The following is a 25,251-nucleotide window of genomic DNA, read 5'->3' as shown; positions in this document are numbered from 1 at the left end:
ATATAGTTGTCATATAAACCGATCTTGGGTCTTGACTTCTTGAGCCTATAGGGGGCGCAATTCTCATCTGATTTGGCATTTTGTACAACGGCTTCTCCCACGACCTTCAAGATACGTGTCCAATATGGTCTGAATCGATATGTAGCTTTATACAGCTCCAATATAAACTGATCTACCGATCATTTATTTGAACCCCATATTGACATTGGCCTCAAAATTGGATATCAAATTCGTTTTCTAATCCCTAATACCATTTAATTAAACCCTTTTATGGCAAAAGTCAGCAAATATGTCCGGTTTGGGGTATGGGCCCTAAAAACTATGAATATCGAGCTCTACTGTCTTGAAGAACGAAATTGTCTTGGTGAGCAAATACGTCCTATTTGGGGATTGTTATGGTGGTGGGACGTCCCCTAGACAGTTGGTCCCTAATGTTGATATCAGATTCATGGTCTACACTCAAATACCTTTCATTTGAGCCCCATTTTTCCATAGTCGGCAAACATGACCGGGTGCTTGGAGGATGGGGCGGCCACTCAGTGATTTGGCTTTGAAAATATATATCAGATATGTGTTCTACTCTCCTCTTCTGCTACCTCTTATTTGAGCCTCATATTGCAATGGTCAGCAAATACTTCTGATTTGAGTGGTGTTATGGGGGTGTGATGGCCCCATAGACATTTTTCCCGAATATTGATATCAGATTTGTGCTTTACTTCCAAAGACCTTTTATTTGAGCCCCATATTGCCCGATATTCTGATGATATCTGATTTGGGATGTTTTCTGGGGTGAGGTGGTCCACCCTGAAAAAATATCAGCATCGTGCTCTTCTTTCATATAACATTTATTTAAACCCCATATTGTCATTGGTTTTGGGGAGTTTACACGATGAGGGGTCCCCCAAACACATGGCCCCAAAATAAGTTTTGATAACGTTTTCTAACGATATTGGTCGTAAATTTGTCCTCTTTGATGGATGTTCTCGGCGATGAGCGGCCCCCCAAACACTTGGTCCCACATCTGGATATCAGATTCGTATTCTACACTCAGAAACCTTTTATTTAAGCCCCATATTGCCATGGTCAGTATATAAGTCCTGTTTGGGGGTGTTTGGGGGAAGGGGCGGACTCCCAGAAACTTGGTCCCACATTTGAATATCAGTTTCGTATTTTACTCGCAAATACCTTTTATTTAAGCCCCATTTTGCCATAGTCAGTAAATAAGTCCTGTTTGGGGGGCGTTTTGGGGAAAGGGTGAACACCCAGAAACTTGATCTCACTTATGGATATCAGATTCATATTCTACTCACAAATACCTTTCGTTTGAGTCCCATATTGCCATGGTTGGTAAATATGTCCGATTTAGGGGTGTTTTGGGGGTTGGGGTGGTCCCCCAAACACTTAATCCGACGATTAGATATCAAATACGTTTTCTAATCTTAAATACCTTTCATTTGAGACCCATATTGGCGTGATTGGTGTATATATATATTTTGTAGGTTTTGAGGTCGGGCGCCCCCCCCCCCCCCTAGGTACCCCATCCGAAATTTGAATACCAATTTTTTGTTTTTTGGTTACTATAAGAGAGCACATAAAATTTCGCTTAAATCGCACCACCCATATCCGAGATCTTGTGTTTCTGAAAATTAGGGTAAGGGGGAGGGTCCGCCCCCCTTTCAGATATCAAAAAATATAGTACCCTATTCTCACCACGGGATCATTATGCACCATCTGTGAAAATTTCAAGACGATCGGTTCAGCCGTTTCAGAGTCTATAAGGAACACATAAACAAACACAAATTAATTTTTGTATATAAGATGGGGTCGCAGATCATTCTTTCGATGTGTTACAAACGGAACGACTAGGTATACCCACCACCATCCTATGATGGTGGGTATAAAAATGATGCCAGGGTTGCCACTAGAATTTTTTTCGCTATTTTCGCCTACGTTTTCTTATATGGGGTTGGACAGCAATCAGCTCGAAAAGCTGAACAGAATACTCAGCTTTACACAGCGAATATTCGTATACTTGCCCATTTTTTCTATAAAAGTCACCTTCTACTGAATTTCACTACTCATTAAGAATAAACAAAAAGTAACAACCTTTTGGTTGATTGAAAATTGTGTTAATGAATTGGGCTATTGACATTGACCTATGCGCATTGTCATTCAAATTTCGAACCTCCTGCTGCCATTGAGGGCCAATGAACGATTTTACACCACATTCAATGCTAATCATCGCATTCAATTAAATTTTCCACAGCAGTTTGGAAAGACGCCTAGCAGGCACAGTCTCAAATAATTTTAGTAGAATTATTATCAAATTTAATAGATATGGAGTGGGAATAGCTGAAAGGCCTATTATGGCTATACTGCTAAAATACCGTATTATCTTTTTTTTTTTTTTTTGGGTATATAATTTTTGGCCAACAATAGTGTCACTGTTAGACGGATAAGATAATGGACTATCGTGGCGAAAATAGTGAAAATGTATGATTTATATTAAACGAGCAAAATTCCTATATAAAGACCCCGAATAGGGCGAGGAAAGCTAGTAGTCAATTCGTGAAGCTTTGACAATGAAAATCGCAATTGCTCTGAGTTTGTTGGTGGCCGTTGCCTCGGCTGGCGTTATGCCCGGCTTGCAACAACGTCTTCCCTTGATGCCCGTCATGCCTTTGGAGGAATTGGAAGAACGCATTACCAATGGTGAATTGGCCAAGGCTGGTCAATTCCCCTATCAAGTTGGTTTGAGTTTGGTCTTCGGCAACCAGGGTGCCTGGTGCGGTGGTACTTTGATTTCCGATCGTTGGATCTTGACCGCTGCTCACTGTACCGATGGCGCTGATGGCGTCACCGTCTACTTGGGTGCCATCGACATCAAGGATGACCATGAAAAGGGCCAACAAAGAATCTACACCTCCAAGTCCAACATTGTCATCCACGATCACTGGGATCCCAGCACCTTGAGCAATGACATTTCTTTGATCAAATTGCCCGTTGTCGTTGAATTCAACGAACGCATCAAGCCTGCCACTTTGCCCAAGAAGGACGGTAAATACTCCACCTATGAAGGCGATATGGTCTGGGCCTCTGGCTGGGGTAAGGACAGTGATGCCGCCACCTCTGTTTCCCCCTTGTTGCGTTACATCGAAGTTCCCGTTTTGAAGCAGAGCACCTGCAGAACCTACTACGTGGGCATGGTCACCGAAAAGATGATCTGCATCAGCGGCAAGGATGGCAAATCCACCTGCAATGGTGACTCGGGCGGTCCCTTGGTCCACAAGGAAGGTGGTGTCAACTATGTCATTGGTGCTACTTCCTTCGGTATTGCCTTGGGTTGCGAAAAGGGCTGGCCCGGTGTATTCACCCGTGTCACCTCCTACTTGGACTGGATCGAAGAGAAATCTGGTGTTGTTAACAAGTAGATTTAACATAAAAATAAAAGAAAATATTTATTGGAGTTTTTTCCACTAAAATTAATTTTGTTGGAAGGGAAAAAAATATATAAAAATGGGATAAAAATTAGAATACAGAGTAAAAAAACCATCGAAGCAATAGGATCGAAAAAATTGTAAAGCTGTGAAATTTACTACAAAGCAAGTAAGAGCGTGCCAAGTTCGGCCGTGCCGAGTCTTATATACCCTCCACCATGGATCGCATTTGTCGAGTTCTATGCGCGGTATCTCTTTTTAGGCAAACAAGGAATAATTAATTAGAACTGTTAAGCTATTGGAGCTATATTAAGTTATAGTCCGATTCGGACCATAAATGAATGCTGAACATTGTAGAAGTTATTGTGTGATATATCAATTCATTCGGATAAGAATTGCGCTTTGTAGGGGCTCAAGAAGCAAAATCTGGAAGATAGGTTTATATGGGAGCTGTATCAAGCTATTGATCCATTCAGACCATATTAGACACGTATGTTGAAGGTCATGAGAGAAGCCTTTGTACAAAATTTATGCCAAATCGGATGAGAATTGCGCCATCTAGAGGTTTAAGAAGCCCAGATCCCAGATCGGTTTATATGGCAGCTATATCAGGTTATCGACCGATATGCGCCATACTTAGCACAGTTGTTGGAAGTCGTAACAAAACATCACGTGCAAAATTTCAGCCAAATCGGATGAGAATTGCGCGCTCTATTGGCTTAAGAAGTCAAGATCCAAGATCGGTTTATATGGCATCTATATCAGTTGTTGAAAGTAACACCAAAACACCACGTGCAAAATTTCAGTCAAATCGGACGAGAATTGCACCCACTAGAGGGTCAAGAAGTCAAGACCCAAGATCGGTTTATATGACGGCTATATAAAAACATGGACCGATTTGAACCATACTTGGCGCAGTTGTTGTAGGTGGCACTAAAATAAGACGTAAAAAATTTCAGTCAAATCGGATGAGAATTGCACCCTCTAGAGGGTCAAGAAGTCAAGAACCAAGATCGGGTTATATGGCAGCTATATCAAAACATTGACCAATGCGAACCGTGCTTAGCGCAGTTGTTGAAAGTGGCACTAAAACACGACGTGCAAAATTTCAGTCAAATCGGATGAAAGTTGTACCCTCTAGAGGCTCAAGAAGTCAAGACCCAAGATCGGTTTATAAGCCGGCTGTATCAAAACATGGACCGATTTGAACCGTTCTTAGCGCAGTTGTTGAAAGTGACACCAAAACACCACGTGCTAAATTTCAGTGAAATCGGACGAAAATTGCACCTCTTTAGGAGCTCAAGAAGTCAAGACCCAAGATCGGTTTATATGGCAGCTATATCAAAACATAGACCGATTTGAACCATAATTAGCGCAGTTGTTGAAACTGACACCAAAACACCACGTGCAAAATTTCAGTAGGTTCTTTTTTTGTCCATAAGCAGGTTAAGATCGAAGATGGGCTACATCGGACTATATCTTGGTATAGCCCCCATATAGACCGATCCGCCGATTTAGGGTCTTAGGCCAATAAAAGGAGCATTTATTTTCCGATTTTGTTGAAATTTGGGACAGTGAGTTGTGTTAGGCCTTTCGACATCCTTCTACAATTTGGCTCAGATCGGTCCAGATTTGGATATAGCTGTCATATAGACCGATCCGCCGATTTAGGGACTTGGGGCCCATAAAAGCCACATTTATAATCCGATTGTGATGAAATTTGGGACAGTGAGTTGTACTATGTCCTGCGACATCCTTCTTCAATTTGGCCCAGATCGGTTCAGATTTGGATATAGCTGTCATATAGACCGATCCGCCGATTTAGGGTCTTAGGCCCACAAAAGCCTAATTTATTACCCGATTTTATCGAAATTTGGGACAGTGAGTTGTGTTAGACCTTTCGACATTTTTCTTCAATTTGGCTCAGATCCGTCCAGATTTGGATATAGCTGCCATATGGACCGATCTCTCGATTTAAGGTTTTGGGCCCATAAAAGGCGCATTTATTGTCCCATTTCTCTGAAATTTGGGACAGTAAGTTGTGTTAGGCCCTTCAACATCCTTCTTCAATTTGGCTCAAATCGGTTCAGATTTGGATATAGCTGCCATACAGACCGATCTCTCGTTTTAAGGTTTTGGGTCCATAAAACACGCATTTATTGTCCGATGTCGCCGAAATTTGGGACAGTGAAATAAGTTAAGCCCCCCGACATACTTCTGCAATATGGCACAAATCGGTCCAGATTTGGATACAGCTGTCATATAGTCCGATCTCTCGATTTAAGTTTTTTGGCCCATAAAAGCCGAAATTATTGTCCAATGTCGCCGAAATTTGGTAGAGTGGGTTGTGTTAGGCCCTTTGACATTTTTCTTCAATTTGGCTCAGACCGGTCCAGATTTGGATATAGCTTCCATATAGACAGATCTCGCAGAAATCGCAACTTATTTCGATATAGCTGCTATGGGTCATAAGGTATGCATTTTTCACCGCATTTTGACGAAAGGTGGTTTACATATATACCCGAGGGGGTGGGTATTCAAAGTTCGGTCCGGCCGAAAACATCGATTTGAGGAGTCACCCGCCGTATAGTCTTGGCTTGGCATCGAATGACTACTTTTTATTCCCGTAAGTATAAAATGAAATGAAAGATCAAAGTTTTTCGACACCTGAAGAGGCATACCTCAATCAGAGTGGCAAAAGTGCTGCGACAATTGGTTCAAAGCCATGCAAAAGTGTATAAATTTTAATGGGGAATATTTTGAAAAAAATAAAGCGATTTTCAATGAGTAAAATTTGTTGTATTCCCTAATCCCGAAATATAAAAGACAACCATTGCCCCACCTTTGCTGCATAAGTATGCTCATCATTCTTTTGGCCCCAAAAAGTAATTGCGGATTTTGCCCAAAAAGTAATTGCGGATTTTTTAAAAGAAAGTAAAAATGCATTTTTAATAAAACTTAGAATGAACTTTAATCAAATATACTTTTTTTACACTTTTTTTCTAAAGCACGCTAAAAGTAACAGCTGATAGCTGATAGAAGAAAGAATGCAATTACAGAGTTACAAGCAGTGAAGAAATTTGTCAACGCCGACTATATGAAAAATCCGCAATTACTTTTTGGGCAACCCAATAGAAAGCTGTGCTGATCTCCTTCTTACTTGTCCTCAATATTGACAACGCATGTCGCAATGTTGTTCAGTCGCTTTAAAATGTGTTGCATTCTTCTAGCCATCTTTAGTTGCCTGTCTATTCTTTCGCTGTACTCCTCTGTGGCCCGGCACCAAACCTTGCGAATTGTGCCAAACTCATCTCCTCCTATCACTTAAAGACCGTCTGTGACTTCTCCCTTTTAGTTTTAATTTCCAACTTTCTGATCGCGAAGAAGCGTTAGCACTAATCACCACACACACTGTATGCTCCCTCGGATTTTCGCTTAATGGGCCGGCCGTGTTATGGTCTAGCAGGCGAAAACTGAAATCCATTCATGCGTGTGGCATGAACAACCATACGTCAGTACTTATACGTACCAGTGTTCCGTCAAGCCCAGACTTTGTCGATAGCAATAGAGTCTCACACTCGACTTGAACCAAAAACCTTAAGCCTTTTCAGCAGACCTTAACAGGATTACTGCTTCTTGGCGGTGGGGTGTCCTGTGCTGTTCGGCAAGCCGTTTGGAAGGACTTTTATCATTCTTCTGTTGAGCCGTCAACCCTCAAATAACCTCAAGGCGAACCAGGAAGGATTTATGGAGGATTTGTCAGAGATTTTAGAAGGAGTGCAAAAGATCGAGGCACTTGGAACGCTATTCCACGTTCGGCTAGTGGAACAAATGTTCTGTCATAGCCAATTAAACGAAGTAAAGTAGGTATATACACTACTATACTTTACATCGTATCGTTACCGCCAAAGGGATGTAGGTAACAAAAATCAAACTTAACAGTAGAAGCCTTTAAATGATCTCAACTCAACTCGAAGACAATGGAAGTGCATGGAGTATAAAATCAAGACAGTTGAATTGTTGCTGTAAACTTTTAAAGCCTTCTGATTGGCTTAACACAAATATGTTTGTACCGCACAGTGGATCCGTTACAACAAAACACAAAACTATACATATATCAATCCCATGGCAGCCGGCTGTACGGATTAAATTGATCAAGTCCTTCATTAGCAAGGACTGCCGCCCTTAGGGTACAACACACTGCTGTAGCATCAACAACCAAACTTTATATTGAAACTCAGGTGCATATTTTTTCTATTTAAATATATTTGACTCCAGAATAAAAATTGATGTCATTTACTTATTGACAACACCCGATACCTCTTCGATCCAATCCAGGTAAGATGTGACACGGGTGAATACACCGGGCCAGCCCTTCTCACAGCCCAAAGCAATGCCAAAGGAAGTAGCTCCGATAACGTAGTTAATACCACCATCCTTGTAGACCAAGGGGCCGCCCGAGTCACCATTGCAGGTGGATTTGCCATCTTTGCCGCTAATGCAAATCATCTTATCAGTTACGGCACCTACGTAGTAGGTCTTACAGGTGCTCTGCTTCAAAACTGGCACCTCAATGTAGCGTAGTTCGGGAGAAACGGTGGTGGCCGCATCACTAGGTTTGCCCCAACCAGAAGCCCACACCATATCGCCTTCATAGGTCGAGTATTTGCCATCCATCTTGGGCAAAGTGGCTGGCTGGATACGTTCATTGAATTCAATAGCAATGGGCATTTTGATCAGGGAAATATCGTTGCTCAAGGTGCTGGGATTCCAGCCGGGATGTACAACAATATTAGACTTGGAGGAGTAGATTCTTTGTTGACCCTTTTCATTGTCGTCCTTTATATTGATGGCACCCAAGTAGATGGTGACACCATCAGCACTGTCCGTGCAGTGAGCAGCAGTCATGACCCAACGATCAGAAATCAAAGTGCCACCACACCAGGCTCCAGAGTTGCCAATGACCAAGCTCAAGCCAACTTGATAGGGGAATTGACCAGCCTTGGCCAATTCACCATTGGTGATGCGTTGCTCGATTTCCTCCAATGGGATGACCGGCACCAAGCCAGCCGAGGCAAAGGCCACCAAAAAGCACAAACCAATATAAAGTTTCATTGTCGAATGGTGTTAGAAACGATAACAGCACTTTTTATATGCCCAAAAAAAGTTCGGCGTTCTATGTTTGTGACAAAGAACTTCTATTGCAGTGGATTATCTTATCCCCCATGCAGAGCATTTAAATATCGCAATCACATAGAATTGCAAACAGATAAACCCCTACTTCGTATCTAATAATAATATGGGAAAAATTTGCATGTGATAGATAGGCTAGATAGGATAAACAAGAAATACCATCAAAAGACCACGCCTTTATTTGTTAGTTATAAATATTTCATTATTTTTATCCATATACGTATATTTTTAACTATTACTTCAGCTTAAAACATTAATTGGACCAAGCTTGTCACAATTGTTGGAAGTTATATCACATCACGATATGGTCCATTTGCAATTCTCAACGACCTTCATTAAAATTTATTCGTTGGACCGCTGGCATGATTTGATGGATTCGCAGGGGTACGGACGTGGTTAGATCGACTTACAATAACAAGACGATCAAGAATATATATACTTTATGGGATCACAGATCAATATATCGGTGTGTTACACAGGGCTGCGGAGTCGGGCAGTTTAGACTCGACTCCGACTCCAGGCAAATTGCCCGACTCCGACTCCGGGCTCTTAAAAATGCTTTATTTTATACCCACCACTAAAGAATGGGTGTGATACCATTTAGGATGAAGAGGAGGAGGGCGAAGATGATGAGTAAAGGGAGCCCACATTAAATTTACTCCTGAGGGCATTAAACTGTTGTTGCCACATCTACGCGGCAAGCCCTGGGTAGCCCCAACGACAATAATAGGGAGCACGCCCCCCCCCCCCCCCCCCCCCCCCCAAGGGGCCATTTTGGGTCGCTAGGAGATCGAGGGGCCTTTGTCCCAAAAACGGACTTCAGAATCTTGTTACTGGCTCAGAACTGGGGGGTGCGCCCTATAAAGTGAATTTTTCCCAGAATCTCGTCATTTAGTTCGTTACGCTTCGAAATATTTATAAACAAGTTAAAAGGCGTTTAGTTCGGCCGGGCCAAATTTTGGATGCCCACCACCTCGTGTATATATATATAAACCCCGTTTCGTCATAATCCGGTTATAACTTATGCAACCAAATTCGGCACGGACATTGAGTGGTCTAATAAATATAAGTCACTGTTGAATTTTGTTTTTCAAATTTCAACAAAATCGGGCAATAAATAAAGCTTTTATGAGCTTCAGACCCTTAATCGGCATATCGGTCTATATGACAGCTATGTCTAAATACAGTCCGAGCTACACTATATTTGGGTCAGATGGCGGGTGGCCTAAAGCGAAATCGGAAAAAAGTTATGCTTTTATAGGCTTCATAGTCTTAATTAATCCGATCCGAACCATATTTAGGACAAATGTCGTGAGACCTAAAACTACCCACTGTTTCAAATTTCAGCGAAATCGGATAAAAAATAAAGCTTTTATGGGCTTCAGACACTTAATCGGGAGATCGGTCTATATTGCAGCTATATCTAGATATGGCCCGACCTCAACCATATTAAGCTCGGATATCGGGAGGCTCAAAACAACTCCCTGTTTGAAAATTCAGCGAAATCGGGTAATAAGTAAAGCTTTTATGGGCTTCAGAACCTTTATTGGCAGATCGGTCTATATAGCAGATATATCTAAATATAGTCCCATCTGAAGCATATTTGGGTCCTATGTTGAGAAGGGTAAAACTTATCACTGTTTCAAATTTCAAATCGGTTAAAAAATAATGTTTTTATGGGCTTTAGACCCTTTATTTGAAGATCGGTCTATATGACAGCTATATCTAAATAAAGTCCGATCCGAAACATATTCCGATTCTATGTTGGGAGGCGTATAGCTACTCTCTTATTTAAATTTCAGCGAAATCGGTTAAAAAATAAAGCATTTATGGGTTTCAGACCCTTTATTTGGAGATCGGGAGGCTTAAAATAACCCACTGTTTAAAAATTCCGATTTGTCCATATTTAGGTCAGATGTTAGGAGGCTTCAAATAACCCTCTGTGTCAAATTTCAGCGAAATCGGTTAAAAAATAAAGCTTTTATGGGCTTCAGACCCTTTATCGGCAGATCAGTATATATGGCAGCTATATCTAAATATAGTCCGATCAGAACCATATTTGGGACAGATGTCGGGAGACCTAAAACTACCCACTGTTTCAAATTTCAGCGCAATCGGATAAAAAATAAAGCCTTTATTGGCTTGAAACCCTTTATCGGCAAATCGGTCTATATGACAGCTTTATCTTAATATAGTCCGATCTGAACCATATTTGGATTCTATGTTGGGAGGCATAAAACTACTCTCTTTTTTAAATATCAGCGAAATCGGTTCAAAAAGAAAGCTTTTATGGGCTTCAGACCCTTTATCGGCAGATCGGTCTATATGGTAGCAACATCTAAATATAGTCCGATCTGAACCATATTTGGATTCTATATTGGGAGGCGTAAAACTACTCACTGTTTGTATGGGTTTCAGACCCTTTATAGGCAGATCGGTCTATATAGCAGATATATCTAAATAAAGTCCGATCTGAACCATATTTAAGTCAGATGCCGGAAAGACTAAAATTACTCACTGTTTCCAGTTTCAGCGAAATTGGTTAAAAAATAAAGCTTTTATGGGCTTCAGACCCTTTATCGGCAGATCGGTATATATGGCAGCTATATCTAAATATAATCCGATCTGGACCATATTTTGGGTCAGATGTCGGGGAGCTGTTTCAAATTTTAGCGAAATGGAATAAAAAATAAAGCATTTATGGGCATTAGGACCTTTAGCGGCAGATCAGATATATCCAAATATGGTCCGATTTGGCCCGTTCAAGAATTTAACCAACGTGCATCAAAAAGACGTATCTGTGCCAAATTTCAGCTCAATATCTTAATTTTTGAAGGCTTCAGAGTGATTACAACAGACGGACGGACAGACACACGGACATAGTTATATCGTCTTAGAATTTTACGACGATCCGAAACGATAGACTTTGTAGGGTCGGAAATTGATATTTCCATGTGTCGCAAACGGGATGACTAAATGAATACATCCCCTATCCCACGGTGGTGGGTATAAAATATTCTTGAGCGTCTGAGTATTGGAAGTCAATCTAGCCATATTTGTCCGTTCGTTCAACAGGTAAACGAAATCACAACACCGTCGGAACGAATAAGGCTATCCGCACGAAATTTTGCAAAGATACTTCTTATTGTGGGTCGTTTTCGAACGTTTTCAAATCTCTGGCGCCCGATCATACACCGCTTTTTTGTACCTTTTCTGGAGTAAAATAAAAGCGAAACGGTCGGTAGGAAGGCGAAAATCCAATGGGGAGATCAGGATCGTGAGAAAACGAGACTATTACAGAAAGGAAGCAAGAATGAGAAGAGTATGGCTTTCGGTATCATAATGGGACACATATGACTAAAAGTTCACTTATGCGAAATCGGTGCGGCAAGTGAGAGCATGTGTAGGGCATGTGGGGAAGATGATGAGACGTTGGGCATTTCCTATGTCATTATCCGGCTTTCGTGGCTAACAGACACCGGTACATAGGTGGGGACAAAATACCAGACATAAACCAACTTAGGGGAGTGGTATTGAAAACAATTAAGGATTTTGTAAGTAGCACTTAATTCTTAACTTAAAATTTTCTTTTTAGAGTTTACTTTATAGTTTTTAGAGTGCACAACAGGCCGATTACTGGCTTAGGTGTATGTCCATAGTGACATGGGCGGATTATTATATGCACCCTCTTGTCAACCTAACCTAACCTTGGTTTTCCTTAGAGAGTTTTCGCTGAAATTTAGTCCTTAAAAAAATGTTATTGAATTTTTTTTTGTAAAAATTTAGAACAAGTGTAATTAAAATGATGTCTATAGAAAAAAATTTTAAAGAAATGTTGTCTTTAAAAATTAATTTCAAGTAGGGTCCGGCCCGTGCTGAAGTTTTGTCAAAATTGCAAATTTTGCCCATGAACATTCCACTAAGGAACAGAGGGCAAACTTCTCACATATTAATGAGTGCAGGCCGATTTAAGTTTAAGCTCAATGATAAGGGGCCTCCTTTTCATAGCCGAGTCCGAACGGCGTGCCGCAGTGCGACACCTCTTTGGTGTTGCCAGCATTAGGAGGGAAAAACCACCGCTGAAAATTTTTCCAATGGTATCGCCAGGATTCGAACCCAGGCGTTCAGCAACATAGACGGACATGCTAACCTCTGCGCTACGGTGGTCTCCAGAAATTTTACCACTAGAGAATATTTCGGGAAAATTTTGTATTTAGAAAATTTTCATCAAAATTAGTTTAGAAAAAATTTCATTTAAATTTTTTTTTAATGAATTCTACTTTCCGGTTACGGTCGACAGACATTCGGCAATCACTTGTATGTGTATTCATAAGCCAAAATAAAACAGCTGACAAATGCAAATGCAAATTTTGCCTATGAACATTCCACTAAGGAACAGGGGCAAACTGCTGACACGTTTTCCTACATTTACAGTGTGTTTAGGGTTGCCCAAAAAGTAATTGCGGATTTTTCATATAGTCGGCGTTGACAAATTTTTTCACAGCTTGTGACTCTGTAATTGCATTCTTTCTTCTGTCAGTTATCAGCTGTTACTTTTAGCTTGCTTTAGAAAAAAAAGTGAAATAGGTATATTTGATTAAAGTTCATTCTAAGTTTTATTAAATATGCATTTACTTTCTTTCAAAAAATCCGCAATTACTTTTTGGGCAACCCAATACAAGAGCATAACCATGCCTTAAGGATTTCATTACAATTTTGTCCTAAAGATAAAATAATTTTAAGGCGGCCCCTAGCGTCAGCAAAATGTTGTCTTTGCAGAAAAAATGTTACTGAAATTTTTTATTTAGAATAAATGTTATTAAAATGTTTTTCTTTAGACAAAGTACGGGAGCCTGACTATGTCTCTGGCTCCTATATAAACCGATTTTCCGATTTTACTTCTTCAGACCCTATAGGGAGCAATCCTTATCTGATTTGGTTGAAAATTCACACAATGACTTTTTCTATGGTCTCCATCCAAACCAAACCAAGTATGGCCCAAGTCGTTCCCTATCCTGATATAGCTTCAATAGCATAGCAATTCTTATACATTGTACATTGTTTGGCTATAAAGAGATGCCGGGCAAATAACTTGATAAATGGTATCCAAGATGGAGGAAGTAAAAGATTTGGCCCATCCGAACTTAGCACTAACTTCAACTATTTTACCTTATTGAATACGACAACGCACATATTCTTCAACATTCAAACTCGTGCCTTTATTACAACAAAGTTAAAAAAAAAAATTACTTGTTCACTACACCGGAGACTTCTTCGATCCAGTCCAAGTAGGCAGTGACACGGGTGAATACACCGGGCCAGCCCTTTTCACAACCCAAGGCAGTAACAAAGGAAGTAGCACCAATGACATAGTTGACATCACCCTCCTTGTATACCAATGGGCCACCAGAATCACCATTGCAGGGGGACTTGCCATTTTTGCCACTGATGCAGATTTGTTTATCGGTAATGATGCCAAAGAAAAAGATGTTGCAGATTCCCTGATCGGTAACGGGAACTTGGATGTAACGTAAGAATTGGGAAACACCAGGAGCGTTATCGCTATCTTTGCCCCATCCGGAAGCCCAGACTTTTTCGCCTTCATAGGTGGAATAATGATCGTTCTTCTTGGGCAAGGTAGCGGGTTGGATGCGATCGTTGAATTCCACAGCAACGGGCAACATTATCATCGATATGTCATTGGATACAGTCTCCAAATCCCATTTGGGATGAACCACAATATTCTCCTTAGAAACGTAGACGCGTTGTTGACCCTTTTCGTTGTCGTTCTTGATATCAATGGCACCCAAGTACACGGTAACACCATCAGCACCATCGGTACAGTGAGCAGCGGTCAAGATCCAGCGATCGGAAATCAAAGTACCACCACACCAGCCACCATCTTTGCCATAGACCAAACTCAAACCGACCTGATAGGGAAATTGACCAGGCTTGGCCAATTCACCATTGGTGATACGACTCTCCAATTCATCCAGGGGCATGCGAGGCAACACTGGAAGCCTACCAGGCATGACACCAGCCCATGCAACGGCCACGAATAAACTTAGCACAATAAAGGATTTCATTGTCACAGTGCAATGCAATTGACTACTGATTAGCCCGTGGCAAAGAATGGCCTCCCTTATATAGGTAATGTTTAACCATTAAAAGCCATAAATCAACAATCATTGTGGCACTGCAAAATAAACTCGTACCTATTGTTATTGGCATTTGAGCAATACTTTAAGAACCTTTAAGTGTTTGCTAGCACTGACTCTTACACTGACTCTTCCGTTGATATTGGCCAAAGTTAGTTGTTACACAAGTGATTTTAAGCTCCCTTAATATCTAAGAATTTTGATATCGTTTGATAGTAAAAACATATATGGTCTTTGGACACTTGATACTTTAATACCCCATTTTACACCATTACTGAGATACAACTTTAATCGGACTGCACTTAATGATATCGGAGAAGTATCCACTGTACCTTAATGGAATGTTCATGAAAAAATTCATATTACACAATACTGTTGTACAGGGTATTATCACAGAATTAGTTTGTAACTCACAAAATGAGAAGAGATGAATCCTGTGTAACAATATACCGATCGACTTAAACAAGTAAGAGCGTTCTAAGTTCGACCGGGCCGTATCTTAAATACCCTTCACCATGGATCGCATTTGTCGAGTTCCATGCGCGGTATCTCTTTTTAGGCCAACAAAGAATATTGAATAAGAACTGTTATGCTATTGGCGCTATAACAAGTTATGGTCCAATTCGAACCATTAATGAATGCTGAACATTGTAGAAGTCTTTGTGTAATATTTCAGTTGATTCGGATAATAATTGCGCCTTGTAGGGGCTCAAGCAGAAAAATCGAGAGATAGGTTTATATGGGAGCTGCATCAAGCTATTGATCGATTCAGACCATATTAGACATGTATGTTGAAAATCATGAGAGAAGTCGTTGTACAAAATTTCTGCGAAATCGGATGAGAATTGCGCCCTCTAGAGGCTCAAGAAGTCAAGATCCCAAGATCGGTTTATATGGCAGCTATATCAAAACATAAACCGATTTAAACCATACTTAGCGTAGTTGTTGGAAGTGCTACCGAAACACTACGTGTAAATTTTCAGTCAAATCGGATACGAATTGCGCCCTCTAGAGGCTGAAGAAGTCAAGACCCAAGATCGGTTTATATGACAGCTATATCAAAACATGGACCGATTTAAACCCTGCTTAGCGTAGTTGTTGGAAGTGATACCGAAACACTACGTCTAAAATTTCAGTTAAATCGGACGAGAATTGTTTATATGGCAGCTATATCAGATTCTATACCGATTTACGCCATACTTAGCACAGTTATTGGAAGTCATAACAAAACACCTCATGCAAAATGTCAGGCAAATCGGATGAGAATTGCGCGCTCTAGAGGCTCAAGAAGTCAAGATACAAGATCGGTTTATATGACAGCTATACCAGATTATGAACCGATTTGAAACATACTTGTTGAAAGTGATACCAAAACACCACGTACAAAATTTCAGTTAAATCGGACCAGAATTGCGCCCTATAGAGGCTCAAGAAGTCAAGACCCAAGATCGGTTTATATGACAGCTATATCAAAACATGGACCGATTTAAACCATGCTTAGCGCAATTGTTGGAAGTGCTACCGAAACACTACGTTTAAAATTTTAGTTAAATCGGACGAGAATTGGGCCCTCTAGAGGCTCAAGAAGTCAAGACCCAAGATCGGTTTATATGGCAGCTATATCAAAACATTGACCGATTTAAACCATACTTAGGGTAGTTGTTAGAAGTGCTACCAAAACACTACGTGCAAAATTTCAATAAAATCGGATAAGAATTGCGCCCTCTAGAGGCACAAGAAATCAAGACCCAAGATCGGTTTATATGGCAGCTATTTAAAAACATGGACCGACGTAAACCATTCTTAGTTTAGTTGTTGAAAGTGCTACCAAAACACTACGTGCAAAATTTCAGTTAAATCGGACGAGAATTGCGCCCTTTAGAGGCTCAAGAAGTCATGATCCAAGATCGGTTTATATGGCAGCTATATCAAAACATGGACCGATATGGCCCATTTACAATACCAACCGACCTGCACTAATAAAAAGTATTTGTGCAAAATTTCAAGCGGGTACCTTTACTCCTTCGAAAGTTAGCGTGCTTTCGACAGGACGGACGGACAGACGGACGGACATGGCTAGATCGACTTAAAATGACATGACGATCAAGAATATATATACTTCATGGGGTCTTAGACGCATATTTCGAGGTGTTACAAACAGAATGACGAAATTAGTATGCCCCCATCCTATGGTGGAGGGTATAAAAAGAAAAACAAATTTAGCCGTCTGGGCAGTTAGTTCTTTGAAATTTTGATAAATGCTTTCTATACACATAAGATAAAACTCACCCACGAAGAGTCTTTTGACCACTTTCTTAAATTTCTAGACGCAATTCTAATCTTATTTATGATCAAACTATGGCATGTGGTTTGTATGGCATAACGGCTTCTTTGGCATTAAATGTTTTTCTGGGGGGGTTTATCCCCTATTGCATGTAATTCACAAAGTTACTCTAATAAAAATATTAATTAATTACTATTAGCCTATGTCAATAGCTAGACCTAAACCCTCCTCGCTACTCTTTCTTTTATCGTATTTTCCGTTGTATGATAAGGAGGGATCATGGACCCGAACATATATCTCAAATTTGTGTTCAAGGAGTTTTTTATATGTAAACCATGTCGCATCGAAATCGGGGTCCGCCCTATACAGTGCCCTTTACGCAAAAAATTTAATATAACTTTTGCATATTTTCAATTAAACTTTTAATTGGATCAATTAAAAATTTAATTGAAATTTTCAAAAATTGGATCAACTAAAAATTTAATTGAAATTTTCAAAAATTTCAATAATTTTTTTAATTGAATATGGAATTTTTTTTAATGGAACCTTTTTTCAATCACCTTTTTCGAAAACTGTGATTGATTTTATCACTTTCGTGTTTGTAGCAGTTTCAATTAAAAAATTAATTGGGTCGACAAATTTCGTGATTGAAACCGATTTTTATTGGTTTCTTTGCAAGGGCTCAAGAAGTAAAATCGGGAGATCGTTTTATATGGGAGCTATACCTATTCTGACCATACTTGGTGGCATATTGCAAATCATAGGAGAAGTCATCATTCAGTTAAAACCGATAAGAATTGGACTCCTAGAGGTTCAAGAATAATAATGTAGTGGAAAGTTCGTTTTATGTGGAAGCTACATCTAACAGGGACCGACTTGGCCCATTTACAAATCCAACCGACCTACACAAATAAGAAGTTTTTGTGCAAAATTTAATATTTCTAGAAGTACAGATATGGCTTAATCAACTTGGAATGTTAAGAGCATCAAACATATATATACTTCGTCGGGACCCAGATCAATATTTCGTTGTATTACAAAACAGAACGACGAAATCAGTATAAAAAAAGCACGGCTATGTATATGCAAATTTAAAATATCATCTTTATTACAACAACAAAGAGATAGTAGCAAATTTTAGGAAATTAGTTGTTGACAACACCGGAAACTTCCTCGATCCAGTCCAAGTAGGCAGTAACACGGGTAAATACACCGGGCCAGCCCTTTTCGCAACCCAAGGCAATGCCAAAGGAAGTAGCACCAATGACATAGTTGACACCACCTTCCTTGTGGACCAGGGGACCGCCAGAGTCACCATTGCAGGTGGATTTGCCATCTTTGCCGCTAATGCAGATTTGCTTATCGGTGATGGAACCAAAGAAGAAGTTGTTGCAAGTGCTCTTCTTGACAACGGGAACTTGGATGTAACGCAAGAATTGGGTAACACCAGCAGCGGCATCACTATCTCTGCCCCAGCCGGAAGCCCAGACAAGCTCACCTTCATAGTTGGCATACTGACCATTCTTCTTGGGCAAGGCAGCGGGTTGAATGCGTTCGTTGAATTCAACGGCTACGGGCAATTTGATCATGGAAATGTCGTTGCTCAAGGTGTTAAAATCCCATTCGGCGTGCACCACAATGTTTTCCTTGGAGACATACACACGCTGTTGACCCTTTTCGTTCTCGTTCTTAATATCAATGGCACCCAAGTAGACGGTAACACCATCAGCGCCATCGGTACAATGAGCAGCGGTCAAGACCCAGCGATCGGAAATCAAAGTACCACCGCACCAGGCACCCTGGTTGCCGAAGACCAAACTCAAACCGACCTGATAGGGAAATTGACCAGCCTTGGCCAATTCACCATTGGTGATGCGTCCCTCCAATTTGTCCAAGGGCATGCGAGGCAACAATGGCAGGTTTTGGCGCTTGGCGGGCATGACACCAGCCCATGCGACGGCCACGAATAAACTGAATACAATAAAGGACTTCATTGTCAAAGCGAACTGAATTGACTACTGAGTTGTCCTAAGGGCGGATGGCCTGCTTTTTATACGCCATTCTTTACCATCAAAAGCCATAAATCTATAAATCACATCGATGCACTGAAGATAATCTTTATTATCTGGGAAAATTTCAGCAACACTTGAAGAGGCCAATAAAATTGGTAAGCGAATTCTCTTACATTGCCCAGTCCATTGATACTGGCGTAAATTTATTGTAATTGTTACACAATTGCAATTAATTGCTTTTTTCACCGTTTAGAATATTGATAAATTTTGAAAGTACCTATGTAGCAAAAAAAGGAGTTTCTTTTGTTTACGATATTACATCTGATATTGTCTATATGTGAAAAAAATTATTACAATAATAGGTTTATTCTCATTTTATTGGTCTTAATGTTAAATTTCAATTTAAATAATTTAACCCAGAGTTGTATATATATCTACAGGGGGCGCCCCGGTAGCAGAGTTGGTAGCGTGCTTGGATTGCCAGTGCAGGGATCGTCGGTTCTATTCCCGCCAGAAGCCTTGGTCTGTCGCTAAGCGAGTCTGTAAAGGACTGCCACTCTTAGCTTACCGAGGTTAGGTTAGGTAAGGTTGAAAAGAGGGTGCAGATATTAATCCGCCCCATGACACTATGGACATACACCTTACCCAGTAATCGGCTTGTTGTGCGCTCTAAAAACTATAAAGTAACCTCTAAACAGAAAATTTTAAGTTAGGAATTCCGTGCTACTTACAAAATTCTTATTTGTTTTCAATACCACTCCCCTAAGTTGGTTCATGTCTGATATTGTGTCTCCATCTAAGTACCGGTATCTGTTGGACGTGAAAGCCGGGCAATGACAAAGGAAATGCTCCAACGTCTCATCATCTTCCCCGCATGCCCTACACATGCTATCACTTGCGCCCCGACTTTACATAAGTGAGCTCGTAGTCCTATGTGTCCCCTTATGATACCAATAGCTATACTGACCTCCTTCTTGCTTCCTTTCAGTAATAGCCTCGTTTTTTCACGATCTGGATCCCCCCATAGGGTTTTCGCCGTCCTACCGACAGTTTCGCTGTTCCACAATGTTGCATGCGAATACGTCGCTCACTCCCTTAACTCGATCTGCGTCGACCCGAAAGGCTGCGGGTTAACCAGGTTTATTGACGGCAGTCCTCTGGCCTTCCCCTTACTCCGTTATGGCCCGGTACCCAAGCGATGCGGATTTTGCCATCCTCAGAGAAGGCGTTAATCTCCTTCTTACACTGCAAGACTGTTCGTGATCTTACCCTGCTGGTTGTTATTGCCCTTATGGCAATTTTACTGTCAAAATTTGGGTCCAAGTACCTAGCGGCTGCCCCGACCCCAAAACCCCTTCAAATAGGTATATTGGACGATAATAACAATATGGGACTCAAATGGAAGGTATTGGGGAGTAGATTACGAAAATGGTCAGGAAGGAGGAATAGACTATATAATTTATAGACATTTGAAGGGGGCGCACCCTCCCGTTACCCCAAAAACACCACCCAAAATCAAGGTTGACCGATCGGGACAATATGGGTATCAAATGAAAGGTATTGGAGAGTAAAATACAAATATGGTATTAAAAGTTGGGTCCACTCCAACCCCAAAAGTTTCCCAAACAAACATATTGAAGGTACATATCAATATGGGACCGAAATGAAAGGTATTCAGGAGAATACCTTTGGAAGGAAACAAAGGCTATATAATTTTTTGGTATCGCAAGCGGGACGGACCCTCCCTCTTATGCCAAAAACACAACCCAGAATCAAAAGTGGAGCGATCAAGACAATATATATATATCAAATGAAAGGTATTGGAGAGAAGAATACGAATATGGTATTACAATTTCAGTCTAAGTACTTGTCGGGCCGCCCCAACATCAAAACTCCCCCATACAGATATATTGGACGTTCATTTCAATATGGGACTAAAATGAAAGGTATTCGAGAGTAGATTTCAAATCTGGCATGACAAAATGACAAAATTTTGTCATTCCGTTTGCAACGCATCGAAATATCAATTTCCGACCCCATAAAGTATATATATTCTTGATCGGCGTAAAAATCTCAGACGATCTAGCCATCGTCTGTCTGTTGAGATCACACTACAGTCTTTAGAAATAGAGATATTGAACTGAAACTTTGCACAGATTATTTTTTTGTCCCTAAGCAGGATAAGTTCGAAGATGGGATATATCGGACTATATCTTAATATAGCCCCCATATAGACCGATTCACCGATTTAGGGTCTTAGGCCCATAAAAGCCACATTTATCATCCGATTTTCATGAAATTTGGGACAGTGAGTTGTGTTAGGCCCTTCGACATACTTCCGCAATATGGCATAGATCGGTCCAGATCTGGATATAGCTGCCATATAGACCGATCTCTCGATTCAAGGTCTTGCGCCCATAAAAGCCACATTTATTATCCGAATTTGCCAAAATTTGGAACAGTGAGTTATGTTGAGCCCTTCGACATACTTCCGAAATATGGCATAGATCGGTCCAGATTTGAATATAGCTGCCATAGAGACCGATATCTCGAGTTAAGGTTTGCGCCCATATAAGGCACATTTATTGTCCGATTTTGGCAAAATTTGGGACAGTGAGTTAAGTTATGCTCCTCGACATACTTTCGCAATATGGCATAGATCGGTTCAGATTTGGATATAGCTGCCATATAGACCGATCTCTCGATTTAAGGTTTTGGGCCCATAAAAGGCGCATTTATTGTCCGATGTCGCCGAAATTTGGAACAGTGAGTTATGTTGGGCCCTTCGATTTTTTTCTTAAATTTGGCTCAGATCGCTCCAGATTTGGATATAGCTGCCATATAGACCGATCTCTCGATTTAAGGTTTTGGGGCTATAAAAGGCACATTTATTATCCTATTTTGATGAAATTTGGGACATTGAGTTGCGTAAGGCCACCCGACATCTTTCTTCAATTTGACCTAGATCAACCCAGATTTTGATATAGCTGCCATATAAACCGAAATCTCGATTCAAGGTCTTGCGCCCATAACAGGCACACGTATTGTCCGATTTTGCCAAAATTTGGGACACTAAGTTAAGTTAAGCCCCTCGACATATTTCTGCAATATTGCATAGATCGGTCCAGATTTGGATATAGCTGCCATATAGACCGATCTCTCGATTTAAGGTTTTGGGCCCAAAAAAGGCGCATTTATTGTCCGATTTCGCCGAAATTTGGGACAGTGAGTTAAGTTAAGCCCCTCGACATACTTCTGCAATATGGCATAGATCGGTCTAGATTTGGATATAGCTGCCATATAGACTGATCTCTCGATTTAAGGTTTTGGGGTCATAAAAGGACCATTTATTGTCCGATGTCGCCGAAATTTGAGACAGTGAGCTGTGTTAGGCCCTTCGACATTCTTCTTCAATTTGCCTCAGGTCGGTCCAGATTTGTATATAGCTACCATATAGACCGATATCTCGATTTAAAGTCTTGGCTCCATAAAAAGCGGATTTATAATCCGATTTCACTGAAATTTGACACAGTGACTTATGTTAGGCTTTTCGACATCCGTGTCGTTTATGATTCAGATCGGTTTATTTTTAGGTATAGCTACTGTACTTATTAGTATTTGGTCCAAATCGTAACATATTTCGATATGGCTGCTATTGGGCATAAGGTATGAATTTTTCACCGGATTTTGACGAAAGGTGGTTTACGTATATACCCGAGGTGGTGGATATCCAAAGTTCGGCCCCGTCTTTTTACTTGTTTTTTTTGATATTCATGTGCAGACAGAATACCAACGAACTTTGCATTAACTGATATCTTAATGAAATACTCATTTTAAATTAATTTTTAATTAAAAATATGTTTATCACATATTTTGTGTGTATTGTCTTTTTTGATTGTCCCAAAGCATTGATGATATCATTCAAAGGGAAAGAGATTTTCCCCAAAAAAACGAGAAACATATCGTCCATTGACCATGAGAAAGCCATGTAGGTATGCTTTGCTACCCTCTAAGAAGCCCAAATTGTCATTGGTGATTCAAGCATGAAAAAAGTTAAAAAGACGGAATAGCTTAAATAAATTAGCCATTTAATTGTGCAACAAACAAATCTGTTCCATAACAATATTGTCATTGTAAGTGATAATAAATAAATATTTTTGCTAATCAATTTTTCCAAACCCAAAGATAATGACGTTTACATCGTAATGCATCAAAGTGATTAATTGATTGATTTGTGACTTCTTTTAGCTGAAAATACCCTATATAAGAGTTGTACTACTCCGACGTAAATCAGTTATCTCTTTGAAACGCCAAGAAATGAAATCCTTTATTGTTCTAAGTTTGTTTGTTGCCGTTGCATGGGCTGGCGTTCCTCGCATGCCCTTGCATGAGTTGGAGGGTCGCATCACCAATGGTGAATTGGCCACGGCTGGTCAATTCCCCTATCAGGTCGGTTTAAGTTTGGTCTTTGGCAATCAGGGTGCCTGGTGTGGTGGTACTTTGGTTTCTGATCGCTGGGTCTTGACCGCTGCTCACTGTACCGATGGTGCTGATGGTGTCACCGTGTACTTGGGTGCCATTGATATCAAGAACGATAATGAAAAGGGCCAACAACGTATCTATGTTTCCAAGAAGAACATTGTGGTGCACGCCGAATGGGATTTCAATACCTTGACCAATGATATTTCCATGATCAAATTGCCTGTTCCGATTGAATTCAATGATCGCATCCAACCTGCTACCTTGCCCAAAAAGAATGGTCAATACTCCACCTATGAAGGCGAAAATGTGTGGGCTTCCGGCTGGGGCAGAGATAGTGATGCTGCTGCTGGCATTACCCAGTTTTTGCGTTACATCCAAGTTCCTGTCATCAAGAAGGGCAGTTGCAACAACTTCTACTTTGGTTCTATCACCGACAAACAAATCTGCATTAGCGGCAAGAATGGCAAGTCCACTTGCAATGGCGATTCGGGCGGTCCCTTGGTCCACAAGGAGGGTAATGTCAACTATGTTATTGGTGCTACTTCCTTTGGTATTGTCTTGGGTTGTGAAAAGGGCTGGCCCGGTGTATTCACCCGTGTCACTGCCTACTTGGACTGGATCGAGGAAGTATCCGGTGTGGTCAACAAGTAATTTATTTTATTTAGTTTTTTGTTTTTTATGGAAATATAAATCATCAAATAAATGTATACGAAAACTAGAAATAAATTCGGGCAATATGTAAAATTATATGTATAAGAGAGCTATATCTTACTTTGAACCGACTATTAAACAGATCGTTTGAAAATTGTTGTTACTACGGCCATATAAGTACAAATCCGGCGATAATTATGTGTGGGTGGTGCTACATCCAAATCTGAACCGATTTTAATGAAATCTCGCACATATGTTAAGATCAGTTCGTGCCAAATTTTGTGCAGATCGGTTGAAAATTGTAGCTACTACGGCCATTTAAGTGGAAATCGGGCGATACATATATATGGGAGCTATATCTTAATCTGTACCGATTTTGATGAAATCTTGCACATATGTTAATATCAGTAACAAAACAATTCGTGCCAAATTTTGTGCAGATCGGTTGAAAACTGTAGCTACTACGGTCATTTAAGTGCAAATCGGGCAATACATATATATGGGAGTTATATCTAAATCTGAACCGATTTTGATAAAATTTTGCAAATATATTAACATCAATAACGCAACAGTTCCTGCCTAGTTTTGTGCAGATCGGTTGAAAACTGTAGCTACTATGGCCATTTAAGTGCAAATCGGGCGATACATATATATGGGAGCTACATCTAAATCTGTACCGATTTTGATGAAATCGCGCACATATGTTAAGATCAGTGACAAAACAATCCATGCCAAATTTTGTGCAGATCGGTTGAAAACTGTAGCTACTACGACCATTTAAGTGCAAATCGGGCGATACATATATATGGAAGCTATATCTAAATCTGAACCGATTTTGATGAAAATTTGCACATATGTTAAGATCAGTAGCAAAACAATCCGTGCCAAATTTTGGGCAGATCGGTTGAAAACTGTAGCTACTATGGCCATTTAAGTGCAAATCGAACGATACATATATATGGGAGCTATATCTAAATCTGAACCCTTTATTTTGAACCCCATATTGTCATGTTCGGTAAGTATGAACCGTTTGG

General features: G+C 40.4%; 5 protein-coding genes across 5 annotated transcripts; 2 read left to right on the top strand and 3 right to left on the bottom strand.

Moving 5' to 3' along the window:
* The first annotated feature begins 2,561 nt into the window (after positions 1 to 2,561).
* Positions 2,562 to 3,486, top strand: LOC106094339 (brachyurin-like). The gene has a single exon (XM_013261546.2). It carries the CDS (start codon positions 2,583 to 2,585, stop codon positions 3,429 to 3,431), a length of 849 nt encoding a protein of 282 aa, XP_013117000.1. The 5' UTR covers positions 2,562 to 2,582; the 3' UTR covers positions 3,432 to 3,486.
* A 4,197-nt stretch (positions 3,487 to 7,683) lies between these two features.
* LOC131998101 (brachyurin-like) lies at positions 7,684 to 8,557 on the bottom strand. The gene has a single exon (XM_059370263.1). It carries the CDS (start codon positions 8,550 to 8,552, stop codon positions 7,734 to 7,736), a length of 819 nt encoding a protein of 272 aa, XP_059226246.1. The 5' UTR covers positions 8,553 to 8,557; the 3' UTR covers positions 7,684 to 7,733.
* Positions 8,558 to 13,822: 5,265 nt separating this feature from the next.
* LOC106094340 (brachyurin) lies at positions 13,823 to 14,741 on the bottom strand. Its single transcript, XM_013261549.2, has one exon. The coding sequence runs from the start codon at positions 14,714 to 14,716 to the stop codon at positions 13,877 to 13,879; it is 840 nt and encodes a 279-aa protein (XP_013117003.2). The 5' UTR covers positions 14,717 to 14,741; the 3' UTR covers positions 13,823 to 13,876.
* A 3,411-nt stretch (positions 14,742 to 18,152) lies between these two features.
* Positions 18,153 to 19,091, bottom strand: LOC106094337 (brachyurin). The gene has a single exon (XM_013261544.2). It carries the CDS (start codon positions 19,064 to 19,066, stop codon positions 18,218 to 18,220), a length of 849 nt encoding a protein of 282 aa, XP_013116998.2. The 5' UTR covers positions 19,067 to 19,091; the 3' UTR covers positions 18,153 to 18,217.
* Positions 19,092 to 23,401: 4,310 nt separating this feature from the next.
* LOC106094341 (brachyurin) lies at positions 23,402 to 24,217 on the top strand. Its single transcript, XM_013261551.2, has one exon. The coding sequence runs from the start codon at positions 23,402 to 23,404 to the stop codon at positions 24,215 to 24,217; it is 816 nt and encodes a 271-aa protein (XP_013117005.1).
* Positions 24,218 to 25,251: the final 1,034 nt, after the last annotated feature.

This window comes from Stomoxys calcitrans, chromosome 1, assembly GCF_963082655.1.
Source record: "Stomoxys calcitrans chromosome 1, idStoCalc2.1, whole genome shotgun sequence".
Classification (NCBI taxonomy): Eukaryota; Metazoa; Arthropoda; class Insecta; order Diptera; family Muscidae; genus Stomoxys; species Stomoxys calcitrans.
Note: the sequence above shows the minus strand (reverse complement) of the source record. Positions and strands in the feature narration are given on the sequence as shown.